We start from the raw sequence: 15958 nt of genomic DNA on the forward strand, positions 1-15958 counted from the left end.
GTATTATGGTAGTGCAAATAAGGCTGGAAGATTATTGGCAAATTATTTAAAAGCAAAGAAAAGAAAGGAGAAAATAAGCATAATTAAGGATGAATTAGGACATTCTCATTCTCAAATTGGAAATATATTAAAACAATTTTTAAAATATTATAAGTCACTGTATTCTTCTGAGTCTTATTTAGATAAAGAGAAAGATGGGTTGGATTTTTTGAGTTTAGTTAAAGGACCTAAGGTTCCTGATCATATAAAAGGAAGTTTAGATAAACCTATATCATTAAAAGAGTTACAAATGGCATTGAAATCCCTTAGAGTTGGGACTGCTCCAGATGGAGATGGATTTACAGTGGAGTTTTATAAAGAATTTCAAATTTCCCTTTTACCATATTTATTAAAACTATATCAGGACCAACTGAATAAAGGTTGTATATCAGGCACTATGGCAGAATCTTTAACTATTGTTTTGCCAAAGCCAAATAAAGATCCAACATTGGTGTCAAATTACAGGCCTATATCTTTAATAAATGTAGATGGTAAAATATTAGCTAAGATTTTAGCATTAAGATTGGCTAAAGCTCTTCCGCATATAATAGGAATAAATCAAACTGGATTTGTTGCTCAAAGACACTCTTCAAATAATACTAGACTGGCATTTCAGATGTATTATTTAACAAGACAAATTAATGATCCGGCTTTTTCAGTATCACTAGATGCTGAGAAGGCTTTTGATCGTGTAGAATGGAATTTCATGTATCAAGCTATGGAATGGTTTGGTATTGGATCTGGATTTATACAAATGATTCAAGCACTGTATAGCTCCCCAACTGCTCGTTTATACATAAATAATAATTTTTCAGATGCTTTTAAATTGCAGAGGGGAGTTAGACAGGGTTGTCCATTATCTCCTTTGCTCTTTGATATAGTTCTTGAACCCTTGTTGTTAGCTATTCAACAGGCAAAGGACATAGAGGGTATTCCATGTGCTGGAGTGGAATATAAAGTATCCGCTTATGCAGATGATATATTGCTTCATTTGAGGAATCCGGAAACAACAATTCCATGTCTACTGAAGATAATAGATACATTTGGAAAATTCTCAGGATACAAAATAAATTGGAATAAATCAGAAATTTTACCTTTAAACGTGCATTGTACAAAAGGTATACTTGATTCTTTCCCTTTTATTTGGAAAGAGGATGGTATAAAATACTTAGGTATTTGGTTGAATAAAACACTTGAAGAGACAATGAGAATAAACGAAAAATTTTTATTACAAAAAGTAACAGAGTTATGTGAGCAATGGAATCCTTTACATTTGTCATGGTGGGGAAGAGTTCAAACTGTTAAAATGATGATTTTGCCTGTAGTTTGCTATCAATTGGGAATGATACCAGTGTTTTTTCAGGGGTCTTTTTATAAAAAATTAAATAGTATTCTGGTTAAATTTATTTGGCTGGGTAAAATTGCAAGAGTGGCTCTAGTGTCTTTGCAAAGACCAATTGAGGAGGGTGGGGTAAATTTTCCCAATTTTTATAGGTATCATCAGGCCTATATCATGCGCCAAGGTATGTATTGGGTCCTCCCAGAGCTTTTGGAACAATTACCAGAGTGGTTAAGAGTGGAGAGATCACTTATTTTTCCACTTAGGCTTGATCTTCTGCTTGGTATAAAAGTGCCTAGAATACGTAAAGACAATAAAGTATTAATGGATACTTGGAAAACATTACGATTTGTAGATAAATTAACTAGTGATTCTATTTTAAAATCGAAACAGCAGACTATTTGGGTAAACTCCAAGATACAAATAGGCGGGTTTAAGGTTGTCTGGAAGGATTGGATTAAAGCAGGTATAAGATCCTTAACGGAAGTAATTGATAATGGTAAGCTGCTTGATTTTTCACAATTGCAACATAAATATGGTCTGAATAAAAAACAAAGTTATAAGTGGTTGCAATTGAAGCAGGCTATTCAGGTGGGGTTCCCTGAATGGAAATCTTTAAATGATCATTACAGCTTAGAATTCTTATGTTTCCAGGCAGATTTTCTGGGACACCAGGCCGCAAAGTGGTATAAAATGATATCTAATTATTTGAATAAGAAACCAAAAAATGGATTAAGAGATATTTGGAGCATTGAGATTAAGCATCAAATTAAAGCATCTCAATGGCCACGTATTTGGTCTTGGAGAATTAAAGGTACGATGTCGGCATCTATTAGGCAAACATGGTTCTTTTTGTTGCATAGAGCATTCTGGACCCCTACTAGATTACAAAAATTAGATTGCTCTAAGTCTAATAGATGCTGGCATTGTAAAATTGAAATTGGAACTTTAGACCATCTTTTATTTTATTGTCCATGTATTCAGGCATTTTGGATATCAATATGGGATCAAGTTAATATATTGATGGAAAATCATGTAGCATTATCCTACGACACAGTGATTTTTGGAATGTGTATGAGGACCAAAAGTCAGATATCTGCAGCAAACAACAAATTATTGATGATTCTTACTGGAGTGGGAATTCAACAAATAACGACTAATTGGAAAGACTGTTCTAGATTGAATTGTAGTTTTTGGTGGAACTCAGTTTGTCATTTATATAAGATGGAAAGATTTCTTGCAGTACAGAGGGGATATCTTAAAAGGTTTAAGGAGGTGTGGAGGCCATTAATTGAATATTGTAATGATTAAGGGTTATTCTTTTTCCTTAGGGGATAATTTGTAAAAATGGGGGGGAGGGAGAGTCTAAATATGTATATGTTTGGATAAAATATTTTGTTGATAGGGGAGGGGATGGGAGGTGGGTGGAGGGAATTAAAACATGTGTAATAATATTGCTTAAGAATGTCAAGTGAGTGATGTGAATTACTTGTAATAATATTGTACACTTGTTGAAAGAAATAAAAAGGAATAAAGATGAAAAAAAAAACAAAAAACTGCTTTTGGATTAGAGGTCTGCACGGGAACGGGGATCGCGGGGATCCCGCGGGTTCCCCCCCTGGCCCACGGGACTCCCACGGGGACGCCCCCTGGCCCACGGGACTCCCACGGGGATGCCCCCCTGACCCACGGGACTCCCACGGGGACGCCCCCTTGCCCACGGGACTCCCACGGGGATGAAAACAACCTACCTAAATTCTGGCGATGCAGGCGTGCAGCTTACAAGTCTGGCGTCGCGTCGGGAAATAGCCATGTTGAGCAGTGAGCTCAGCACGTACACAGATGAAAGCCTTGCTTGCTGATTGGTCCGGCGGCCCCGCCCCACCGTGCCGCCGGACCAATCAGCAAGCAAGGCTTTCATCTGTGTACGTGCTGAGCTCACTGCTCAGCATGGCTATTTCCCGACGCGGGCATTAGGCTGTTTTTTGTCATTTCGGGTGGGGGATGGCAGCGGCAGCAGCAGCCTGAAAAAGAAATCATCCTGGCCGGGTTCGGTGTCATGCTCCGGAGCTTCTACAGCCTTCCTATCTCCCTCTCCCTTCTACCTGCGGCTCTCTTCGGCAACTCAGCAGCAGCTTCTGACGTCGGGGCCTACCCTTTGCGAGTCCCGCTTGTTTCAACTTCCTTTTTCCACAAAGGCGGGACTCGTAGAGGGAAGGCCTCGATGTCGGCAGCTTGTCTTGATCACCGCTGCTGACGAGTTGCTTAAGAGAGCCGCGGAGCAGGGGGGTGTTGCCAGGTGCAGGTAGAAGGGAGAGGGCCAGATGCAGGACTCGTGGGTGAGGGAGGAGAAGAGAGAGGGGAGAGAAACAAAAGGAAATATTTCATACTGGGCTGGGCCGGAGTGGAGAGAGGGTGGAAAGATTCTGGCTACAGGGTGCAGTAACAAAGGAAAAGGGGGGAAAGCTGAAAATGGAGATTGTGACACAAAGAAGAGAAAGGGTAAGCAGGACCTACTGAATAAGGATAGAGATACAGAGGGGACATGAAGAGGAGGTGAAATAGAGACATAGAAGTAATGCTGAAAAAGTGTGTGTGTGGGGGGGGAGATAAAGACATTGAAAGGGCAAATGGTGAACATGGCGTAAAGATAAGGACAGAGACAAATGAAGATTCTGAAAAAGTGGTGAGATAGGGATATAGGTGAGATGGACACAAAGAAGGGTGATGCTGGAAAATAGGTGGAATGGTAATTCTGACAGACACAGAAGGGAAATGCTGGATCAAGGAGAGATGGGGCTCAGGCTGGATGGAATGAGGAGAAATGCCTTGTTGGCCCGGAACTTCCTCTCCTACGTCAGAATTGACGTCAGGGAGCGGAATGCTGGTCAGCGCGACGCTTCTGCAGGGAAAGCTTGGGACAGCGGTGGCTTGGGGACTATTCCCCGATGGCGGTGGCAGCAAACCGAGTGGCTTGGGGGAGGGCACGGAGAAAGAAAGAAAGGGGGCAGACAGAGAGACAGAAAGAAGGGGGAACAGGGAGACAGAAAGAAAAAGTTGGGGGAGAGAATGAGGTCTGGAGGAGAGGAAACATACAGGAGGCTGAAAGAAAGGAAGAAAGATTGGATGCACAGTCAGAAGAAGAAAGTGCAACCAGAGACTCATGAAATCACCAAACAGCAAAGATAGGAAAAATGATTTTATTTTCAATTTAGTGATCAAAATGTGTCTGTTTTGAGAATTTATATCTGCTGTCTATATTTTGCACTATGGCTCCCTTTTACTAAACCGCAATATTGTTTTTTAGCGCAGGGAGCCTATGAGCATTGAGAGCAGCGCGAGGCATTCAGCGTAACTCCCTGTGCTAAAACCTACTATTGTGGTTTAGTAAAAAGGGAGGGGGTGTATTTGTCTATTTTTGTATTTTGTTACCGAGGTGACATTGCATAGAGTCATCTACCTTGGGAAATGTATATGGCAGATATCTTTGTTTTGTGTTCAAAAGAAAAGGAAATGCATTTCTGGTTTTATTTCTACAGTGTTGAAGTACTTGTTGGCCCTTGCTGTGACTGGTGGGGATCCCCAAGCACCGCCAGCAGAGGACCTCCTCTAGAGATGGTCAGAACTCCCCTCCACCAAGCGCAGCAGTCGCTGGCAGCATCCATGAGCCACTGAGGTGCCAGCATCTGTGACTCAGGGACGCTACTGCTGCCTGCCAAGCTTGGCAAAAGGGACCCCAGGCCAACTGCAAAGGAAGTCCTCAGCTGACAGTTTGTGGGTTCTCATCAGCTGAGTATTTATATTTTATATTTACATTAGAGGTTCTGGTAGAAACCCATTTACAAAGTATGTATTCTTCCCAATTAATATTTCCAAATTAATAGTCTCTTTGCTTATTTGTAAATGGGTCTCTACCAGAGCCTTTAATTCAGTAGCATAATTAAATAAAATAACTATTTCTGAAGTTTATAGGGAAGGATGGTGACGGAGGGGATTCCTCGCGGGGACGGGTGGGGACGGAGGGGATTCCTCGCGGGGACGGGTGGGGACGGAGGGGATTCCTCGCGGGGACGGGTGGGGACGGAGGGATTCCTCACGGGGACGGGTGGGGACGGAGGGATTCCTCACGGGGACGGGTGGGGATGGGTGGGATTTTGGCGGGGACGGGTGGGGACGGGTGGGATTTCTGTCCCCGCGCAACTCTCTATTTTGGATTTCAATGAAAAAAAAAAAAAAAAAAGACTGACGAGAAGAACTTGTTTAACCTGTCAGCTATCTATTTTTTTCCTCCTTAACCACTCTCTTCCTGTCTCCATCGTCCAAAGGTCCCACTTCCTCCCTGGCTGGTTGTTTCCCCTTCACATACCTGAAGAATGGTTTGAAGTTTTTTGCTTCCCCCGCCAGTCTCTCCTCATATTTTCTTTTTGCTTTCCTAACCACTCGGTGACAGTCCTTTTGGTGCCTTTTGTGCTCCTTCAGGTTGTCCTTAGTTTGGTCCTTTTTCCATTTTCTAAATGATGTTTTCTTGTCACTTATCGCCTTTCTCACTGCATTTGTTATCCACGCCAGGTTTTTGGTTCGATATATTTTTTTTTTTTTTTTTTGCACCCTTTCCTTAACCTGGGGACATAAAGGTTTTGTGCTTCGTGCACCGTGCCCTTAAATAGGGCCCAGGCTTCCTCTATGGTCTCCATCTTCCCTGAGCTATTGCTGAGTTTCTTTCCCACAATTTTCCTCATGGCCTCGTAATTTCCTTTTCTAAAATTGAGTGCTGTTGTTGTAGTTCTTTTCACTTTTGATGTTCCCATTTCTAGCTTGCACTGGATCATGTTGTGATCGCTGTTTCCTAGTGGCTGTAGTACTACCACCTCCTTTGCGGGTCCCCCTAGCCCGTTGAGGATTAGGTCAAGGGTGGCATCTCCTCTTGTTGGTTCCGTGACCAGCTGCTCTATCCCAGGGTAGTTGAAATCCCCCATCACCACCACACTTCTGCTTTTACATACCTGCCTCAATTCAGCCTCCAGGTCCTGGTCGTTTGCCTCCAGTTGTCCTGGTGGGCGATAATACAGCCCCAATTTTATGTCTGCTCCATTTCCTCCTGTCAGCTTTACCCATAGTGATTCCAAGCCGTCTGCCCTTACTGTTGTTTCCATCCTGGTTGAAGGAATGGATTCCCTTATATATAGCGCTATTCCTCCACCCTTCTTATGTGTCCTGTCCCTCCTATAGATTTTGTACCCTGGTAGGACAACATCCCATTTATTGTCCTCGGACCACCATGTCTCTTTGACTCCAATTATGTCTAGGTCCTCCTTACTGGCTATAACTTCTAGCTCCCCCATTTTGGTTCTTAGGCTCCTAGCATTAGTGTATAGGCAATTTAAGTCCCTGTTGTTTACCTTCTCTGTTTGTTTTCCTCGTGGTTTGGTGCTCCTGCCGACCCCTTCATGGGCTGCCAGTCCCCGAGCCTCATTCCGTCCATCCTCCTCCTGCGGTGTGTCTGTTTCGTCCTCATCCCTCTCCTGTGGTGCGTCTATCTCGTCCTCAGCCTGCTTCCCCATTTTTGGACGTCCCTCTGGCTCCGGCTGTTTCCTCCTTTTTGCGCTCTTTAGTTTCATTAGTTCCTTGGGCCCCTGCATCGCGTCTTTGGTTTAAAAAAAAAAAAATGTCCACTCCGTCTCAAGTCCTCTATCGCCTTTTCCCGATTCAGTATCCTTGTTTGATACTCTAGTCCGATGTGTCGATGTCGGATCAACTATCGGCTTTCCCCCTGTCCTCAGTTTAAAGCCATGTCTATGCCATTCTGGAGGTTGCGTGCCAGCATCCTCGTCCCAGCCGTGCTCAGGTGCAGTCCGTCTCTCCTGTAGAACTTGCTTTTCCCCAGGAAGGTTGTCCAGTTCCGTACAAAGTGGAAACCCTCCTCATCGCAACAAAACAAAGGAGAAAGTCCAACTTTGTCTGCAGAAAAAACCAAGCAGGAGAAACAAACAAAACTGCAGACTGTGTGTGTACAAGATGCAGGCAAAAATTTATTGTACCAAAATTAAAATGCAAATAAGTAAAATAAAACCCTTTTACCAATCAAGGAACCCGACACGGTCCGTGTTTCGGACAAACCTTTGTCAGGGGTCCATGGTGAAAAAGGTTGGGACATACCATAAAAAATGAAGATAAGTAACAAAGTGTTCGGCGAACACAATATACAGGTACTTTGTTACTTATCTTCATTTTTTATGGTATGTCCCAACCTTTTTCACCATGGACCCCTAACGAAGATTTGTCCGAAACACGGACCGTGTCGGGTCCCTTGATTGGTAAAAGGGTTTTATTTTACTTATTTGCATTTTAATTTTGGTACAATAAATTTTTGCCTGCAACCCTCCTCATCACACCATCTCCTCAGCCAACTGTTTATTGCTTGCAGCTCGGTCTGCCTCCTTGCATCCGCCCTCGGTACTGGCAGGATCTCTGAGAAGGCTTTCTTCCTTGTCCTCAGCTTCAATTTCCTCCCCAAGATCTTAAAGTACTCGGTCAGTGTAGTCCTGTTGTAGTTCCTTCTGCTGACGTCGTTGGTTCCAACGTGGATTATCACTGCTGTCTCCTCCGTCTCAGCTCCCTCCAGGATTCTCTCGATTCTGTCGGAGATGTCCTTTGTCCTCGCCCCCGAGAGACATGTCACTAGTCGGTCCTCTCTGCCTCCTGCTACTTGACTGTCCACTTCTCTCAGGATTGAGTCTCCCACTACGATTGCAGATTTGCCTTTCCTCAGCTTCTTCTTGGGTCTCAGGTCCGTATCAGTGACTCGATCCTCCAATCCTTCCTCGGGTTCAGATGGGTCTCTGCCCCCTCTGCCCGCTCAGTTCCTCCGCACGGTCCTTCCCCCCTGGGGTCTGGTGAATTCTGTCCTCCCTCTGTTGGTTCCCTTCTGGATTGCTGGTGCTCCTGTGCCTCCACCATCTTGCAGGCCTCCTCGATGAATCTCTCGAGCTCTCTAACCTGCTCGTTGATGTGGCTCTCTTTGGTGGTATCCTCAGTTGCCGCAATTGCCCACGGTTCCTCCATGGTGCGGAGTCCCTCCAGCTCCTGGATCCTGACCTGCAGTCTCCCGACCTCCTTCTTCAGGCTATCCAGTTCCTGACATCGACCGCATATATACGCCTGCCTCCCGGAGGGGAGGTAGTCATGCATATGACACTCGATGCACACATCGAGTGGGAAGCTTCGTTGGGTTTCTGCTGCCTCCATTTCTCTTTTCTCGTACCTAAAGTTCCTCTGTGTTGGAGTGTGCCCTGCGTGCAGCTAGTTTGAAAGAGAAGAGAGAGAAGAAAAGAATGAATGAATGAATGAGAACAGAAGAAAAGTACCTTTTTTTTTTTTTTAGTAGTTTGAATTGAATTTGCTGCTGGGCAGCCCGATCAGGCTTCCGCCCCTCCTTGCTGGCTTCCGCCCTCTGGCTCACTGCCCCTCTGTCTCTCCTTTCAGACCCGGCTTTCTCCCCTTTGCCTCTGTTTTAGATGTATCTGCTGGGCGGCCGGGGCTCCAGGCTCCTTCTCAAGGCTCCTTCGCAAAGGCGCTCTCGCTAAGGCGACTGCCTTTGCCGCTCGCCTTCGCCACGCGGCGAACGGCTGCGTGCCGTTGGCTCCCCTCCTCTTAAGGGGGAGTACGGCCGCTGACTCTGCTGGTGACGCGGTGCGGGTGGGCGGATCTTACTATCACCGCTGCCTGCCCTTGCCACCACTTCCCTCTCCGATCTCTGCCCTCCTTCCTCCGATCTCTGCCCTCCTTCCTCCTCCCGGCTACCTCTCAGCTTCCGCCGCTGCCTGCTCCAACTCCACCACATGGCTTGTGCTGCCCACCACGCGGCTTCTCCTGCTCAGATCAACTCTGCTCCGTTGGCCCCTCCCCTTTTAAGGCGGAGCTTCGGTGGTGGATGTCGGGGGGGGTGGAGCTAACTCTCACCGATTTCCCTCTTGGTCTCCTGCCTCTGCTTCTCTCTCCTGCTGTTTTATCTGAGAGTGGTAGAAAACTGGAATGCTCTTCTGGAGTCTGTCGTAGGGGGAAACACCCTCCAGGGATTCATGACAAAGTTAGACAAGTTCCTGCTGAACCAGAACAGGTAGGGTAAGTCTCAGTTAGGGCGTTGGTCTTTGACCAAAGGGCTGCCACGTGAGGGGACTGCTGGGCACGATGGACCACTGGTCTGACCCAACAGGGCAATTCTTATGTTCTTATTGCATCCGCTTATCTTCTTCAGAAAGACTGTTCCAGATTTTCTCAATGCTCATTCTACTTGGGGTCAGGCAGCTTCTTGGGCTAAGTCGTCGCTGGTGCCTCCTGTGGATATTTGTAAGGCGACGGTCTGGTCTTCTCTACATTCCTTTGTCAGACACTACCGTGTGGACGTTCAGATGCGCCAGGACGCGGTGTTTGGTGAACGTGTTCTAATGTCGGCCCTTCGCGGGTCCTACCCATGATGGGGACTGTTTTGGTATGTCCTGCTTGTAAGATTAATCCTATGCTGGTCTGGAGAGTAAAGAAAGAGAAATTAGGTTCTTACTTTCTAATTTACTTTCTTTTAGCCTCTCCAGATCAGCATAGGGCCCTGCCCTGTCTATTGTCGTGTTTTTGCGTGCAGATTTTCATTTTTCAGTTGGTTTCTAGTGTTTTTCAAGGGCCGGGGAGATTAAGAACAGCAGCTGTGACTTGGCTGGCGAGCTGTGGGGACCTTTGCTATTTGCATTTGTTCCTTTCCATGTTCAGCATTCCTGTTTTTATTTGTTGATACTCCTGTTTGGAGTCCTGTTTGTTTTCTGTATATAGTTCTTAGTTTTGCTTGGCTATTCGGCAGCCTGAGATAATTAGGGAGGGGTCACATGATATGTACAGTTCCAAAGCTTTGTCTCAGTCTCCACCTGCTGGTCCTGATGAGATATATACCCGCTTGTAAATTAACCCAATGCTGGTCTGAAGAGGCTAAAAGAAAGTAAATTAGCAGGTAAGAACTTAATTTCTCCTTTTCTATGTAGCATTCTGTAGTACCGTATTTTCGCGGATATAACGCGCACCTGTGTAAAACGCGCACAGGGGTATAGCGCGCAGAAATCACGATGATATGTACCAAAACTTTTCTATACCGCGCTCAGGCATATAACGCGCATGATGCCCGACGCTCCTTTCGCCCGCCCTGACTTTCCGTGCGCTGTCCCGACTCTCCGTTCACCCCCCCTGACTTCCGTGCACTGCCCTGACTTTCCGTGCGCTGTCCTGACTCTCCGTTCACCCCCCCTGACTTTCCGTGCACTGTCCCCCCTTGAAGTCCTGTCCCCCCTTGAAGGTCTGTCCCCATCCTGAAAGCCTGATGCCCCCCCCCGACGTCCGATACATCCCCCCCCCCCCCGGTAGGACCACTCGCACCCTCACCCCGAAGGACCGCCGACTCCCCAACAATATCGGGCCAGGAGGGAGCCCAAACCCTCCTGGCCACGGCGACCCCCTAACCCCACCCCGCACTACATTACGGGCAGGAGGGATCCCAGGCCCTCCTGCCCTCGACGCAAACCCCCCCCCCCCCCCCACGACCGCCCCCCCCAAGAACCTCCGCCCGTCCCCCAGCCGACCCGCGACCCCCCTGGCCGACCCCCACGACACCCCCACCCGCCTTTCCCGTACCTTTGTGTAGTTGGGCCAGAAGGGAGCCCAAACCCTCCTGGCCACGGCGACCCCCTAACCCCACCCCGCACTACATTACGGGCAGGAGGGATCCCAGGCCCTCCTGCCCTCGACGCAAACCCCCCTCCCCCCCAACGACCGCCCCCCCCCCAAGAACCTCCGCCCGTCCCCCAGCCGACCCGCGACCCCCCTGGCCGACCCCCACGACCCCCCCACCCCCCTTCCCCGTACCTTTGGAAGTTGGCCGGACAGACGGGAGCCAAACCCGCCTGTCCGGCAGGCAGCCAACGAAGGAATGAGGCCGGATTGGCCCATCCGTCCTAAAGCTCCGCCTACTGGTGGGGCCTAAGGCACGTGGGCCAATCAGAATAGGCCCTGGAGCCTTAGGTCCCGCCTGGGGGCGCGGCCTGAGGCACATGGGCCAAACCCGACCATGTGTCTCAGGCCGCGCCCCCAGGTGGGACCTAAGGCTCCAGGGCCTATTCTGATTGGCCCACGCGCCTTAGGCCCCACCAGTAGGCGGAGCTTTAGGACGGATGGGCCAATCCGGCCTCATTCCTTCGTTGGCTGCCTGCCGGACAGGCGGGTTTGGCTCCCGTCTGTCCGGCCAACTTCCAAAGGTACGGGGAAGGGGGGTGGGGGGGTCGTGGGGGTCGGCCAGGGGGGTCGCGGGTCGGCTGGGGGGGCGGTCGGAGGTTCTTGGGGGGGGGCGGTCGTTGGAGGGAGGGGGGTTTGCGTCGAGGGCAGGAGGGCCTGGGATCCCTCCTGCCCGTAATGTAGTGCGGGGTGGGGTTAGGGGGTCGCCGTGGCCAGGAGGGTTTGGGCTCCCTTCTGGCCCAACTACACAAAGGTACGGGGAAGGCGGGTGGGGGTGTCGTGGGGGTCGGCCAGGGGGGTCGCGGGTCGGCTGGGGGACGGGCGGAGGTTCTTGGGGGGGGCGGTCGTTGGGGGGAGGGGGTTTGCGTCGAGGGCAGGAGGGCCTGGGATCCCTCCTGCCCGTAATGTAGTGCGGGGTGGGGGTAGGGGGTCGCCGTGGCCAGGAGGGTTTGGGCTCCCTCCTGGCCCGATATTGTCGGGAAGTCGGCGGTCCTTCGGGGGGGGGGGGGGGATGTATCGGACGTCGGGGAGTCGGCCGGGCAAGAGGGCTTGGGCTCCCTCTTGCTCCGATCGTGGATGCGGGTGCGAGCGCGTGCGAGCGGTCGTTCGGGGTGGGGGTGCGAGCGGTCCTGCTGGGGGGGTGAATCGGGCGTCGGGCGGGGTGGGAACTATGTTTAAAAACTTTTCTATACTGCGCTCAGGCATATAACGCGCGAGGGGTATGCGCGGTAGGTAAAATCGCATATAACGCGCGCGTTATATCCGCGAAAATACGGTAATTTGACTTCAGTTTTCTCGATAGTGGAAGGGATTATTTGTGAAGGGGAGGAGATGGGAGACAAGGGTTTTGTTGATCCTTGCTTTGTATTATTTGTGATTTATAAAATGACAATTGTACAGAATATTGTTTCTTTTTATACTTGGAATAGTTTTATACTGAACTTATTTTATTAAAGGCTTGTGTGGATGGGATCAGATGGTTGGTGGGGACGGGGACAAATTTTTTCCCTGTTTCATTCTCTATCCAACAGTTTACATAAGTTTAAAAGCCTAACTTTCAAATAGATCCAAACCCTGGCTGCTATATGGCAACAGCTTTTTATGAAGCAGGTACATAAGACTGGACTGCATGTTATAATATTGCAAGGGTCAGAAAAGTCTAGAGAAGTAGGGGGTAGGATAGACACTGCTGAGAAAAGTGAACCAAATCCTGAAAGATGAGAGACTGAAGTCAGCCCTGATTCCTAAACAATCTTTGTTCCAGGAGTGAAAATCCAGGTGCGTTTGCCTAATGGGGAAAGCCTGCATATTCGTGAGTTCCGCAAGGTGAAGGTGAAGAATGTTGCCGAGGGCATCAGCAATCAGGTGAGGACCAGAAAACCTAATAAGACATCTTCATGCAACAGGGTGCTTCAGCACCAGCAAATACAATCTATATATACTTTTCATGTCTTTTCCTTTTATGAAACACAATTGCAGTGTTAGTAAGATAAAACGTTGTACCTCTTTAACTCAATATGTTAAAACCAGGCTGCAGGTACTATTGCAGTATCGGCATACGCCTTAGGCTATTTCTTCCAGTTACCTGTTCAGTTAAAATAAGTTATTTACTGCTCTGTTCTTGAGGCGTGTTTTAAGGTTGTGTTCTTAAGGCTCATTAGTACTAACAAAGATATACAGACAGTGAGCTTGGTCTAGGATGTGAGCAATGAAGGTGTTGACACTGCTTTGTGGCTTCACAGGATTGACTTAGTGGTAGTGCAGATTGGTAAGCACAACAGTATTGGTAACTAGGAATTTGATCAGACTCACGAGACTTTCAGCTTTTATTGGAGATTGCCTTTGGCTTTAAAATGCCTCAAAGAAAACTACTTAACCATTGACTTATATAGAGGGTGTTGCAGGAACAAAAGGCAAGCAGCAGCAGTCCACTAGTGCAGTGTATAGTAGTTATGTGCCACTTAATTGGAGACCCCTTTTTTGAGCTCCATCTTCATAAATACCCCTGCATAAAGTCAGTCGGCCCAGTCCAAGGTCCCAGTGTGGAAGCAATAAAAAAACCCGCTAGCTTGTGCTCTAAATTAACAATTGTTTATTAATATATCGATATATGAGGACATAAACATCTTAATTATTGAGGTATGTTCTAAATTCTGGTCAGAAGCCAGTCCTTATATAGAGAATTTGGTATCTTAAACACAAAGATCACTTGGATACATAAAAATAACATAAGAATTGCCGCTGCTGGGTCCAGATCAGTAGTCCATCGTGCCCAGCAGTCCGCTCCCGCAGCAGCCCTTAGGTCAAAGACCAGTGCCCTAATTGCCTTACCTGCATACGTTCTGGTTCAGCAGGAACTTGTCTAACTTTGTCTTGAATCCCTGGAGAATAGGTTAATTTACTTTTCCATGATACTTTCCTTTACCCCTTGATATGCTTAATATGAATTTGGAGCCATAATTTGGTCACTATTCAAATATAATTAAATTGCAATGTTTTCCTTTCCAGAATGGCAATAAGGTAATGCATGCTCACCAAAGGGTCATACATACCGTGTTTCCCTGAAAATAAGACCTACCTCTGAAAATAAGCCCTAGTCACCATCAGCAGTCCCGACGACCCTTCCATTGTTCCCTCCCATGCAAACCCCGACCGCGAGCCGAAATACCTGGAAAAAAACAGCAGTATCGGCAGCACAGGCTGGATTGCGGCCTGCCCTTCTCACACCCGGCCATTCCGTGCCTTGTTGCTGATGACATCATTAGTGATGCGGCAGAGGAACGCCCAGACATGAGAAGGGCAGGCTGCAATCCAGCCTGTGCTGCCGACACTGCCGTTTGTTTCCAGGTATTTCAGCTCACGGTCGGGGTTCACATGGGAGGGAGAGATGGAAGGGTCAGCAGGGGGAGGGATAGAAGCTTCAAGGGTTCTGCTGCACAAGGGATGGGGGATAGAAGCTGCAAGGGTTCTGCTACACAGGGGGATGGGAGGGAGGGATAGAAAGATGCTGCACATGTGGGGGAAAGGAAATAGGAAGAATTAGGGTGCAGGAGAGGAAGGGAGATGATTATTGTACATGAAAAAAAATAAGACCTTCCCAAAAATAAGACCTAGTGCCTTTTTTGGGCCCAAATTAATATGACAGTGTCTTATTTTCGGGGAAACACGGTAGTACATACAGTTAATGATCTTACTAGTTCCAGAAGAATCTTAGCTTAATACTAGAGCTACAGTTTTGTTTTTCCACACCAGTCAAGGTCTGGCCTAAAGTGCTAGTTTGCTATTGCTATTGACGTGATTGGTGTTCTTTCATTTTGCAGGTTCCAGTCTCGGCTTTCAGCCTTGCAATGAAAGATGGTCCGCTTGTGCCATTCTCTATGGAAGTCCCTGACTCTGGGATTGAGCTACAGTGCATCCTGGCCACTGACAGCTGTCCTGATTGGACCTGGAGGGTCAAGCATGGTCGACTGCAGCGGCGATCACCTTCTTCTATCATGTCCAACTTATGAAATTTTGTGAAAATGTAATCTACATGTAAACCGGATACAAGATTTTAGTTCCTGCCTATGTTGAATAGAGGAAGGATGGTCAAAGTCTTGCAAAGAGCTTTTAAAAATATAAAACAAACACTGATCATCTTCTCTAGGATAAAATGAAAGATTGGGGGGGGGGGGGGATGAAGAACAACTGATTTTGAATATCTGCATACTTAATGATGTAATAGATATTAAAAATAGCACTTCTGCACTGGAGGCTTCATGAGATAACCCACTCGTGACACACTGTTATAGCAAATAGCATGCATGGTGAGAGGCTGTGCTGGAGCTTAATAATTACCTATGACTTGCTCAGTTGCTGGATTTAGACTTTTGACATACACATCCCTATAGTTGCTGGTCTACTTTCCTTTTACCTAGGTGTCGCATCAATGTGTTTTTAAGAACCTGGAGGTGGCTCTCCTTGACTTTGTAACAGAAACTAATTGTTATCTTTTAATAATGTAGCATTCAATTGTTTTGCATTTTGAGCTTCAGGAGTGTAAATGGAATACCATGCTAGTTTATTCTTATCAGCACAAAGAAAGATGTCTGCTTGCTTTATTTTAAGCTCTCTCTTTTTGTAAACCTGCTTTTTTAACTGTTTTATATTGTAAAGTATAAATCAGCCACCGCCTGATAATCAAATGCCTTTCTGTATGTGGGTCAGCTGATGGTGTAATGCCATGTCTTCTCTTAACTGGGAATAGTTCAGATGCATCTGACATGGAGGCACTGAGCAAAAAGCACCTGGATGCCCTCCAGAAATGATTTTTTT

At 47.2% G+C, this 15958-nt stretch overlaps 1 protein-coding gene across 2 annotated transcripts in view; it reads left to right on the forward strand.

The window, feature by feature from the left end:
- Nucleotides 1-15319, forward strand: part of MAP3K14 (mitogen-activated protein kinase kinase kinase 14) — a 93844-nt gene extending 78525 nt beyond the window's left edge. For both annotated transcript variants that reach the window (XM_033919124.1, XM_033919125.1), the window contains exons 15-16: nucleotides 12909-13009; nucleotides 14965-15319. In XM_033919124.1, coding sequence (XP_033775015.1) covers nucleotides 12909-13009; nucleotides 14965-15153 — 290 coding nt within the window. In that variant the 3' untranslated portion in view covers nucleotides 15154-15319. The remainder of the gene's footprint in view (nucleotides 1-12908; nucleotides 13010-14964) is intronic.
- The last annotated feature ends 639 nt before the right edge of the window (nucleotides 15320-15958 follow it).

This window comes from Geotrypetes seraphini, chromosome 13, assembly GCF_902459505.1.
Source record: "Geotrypetes seraphini chromosome 13, aGeoSer1.1, whole genome shotgun sequence".
NCBI lineage: Eukaryota > Metazoa > Chordata > Amphibia > Gymnophiona > Dermophiidae > Geotrypetes > Geotrypetes seraphini.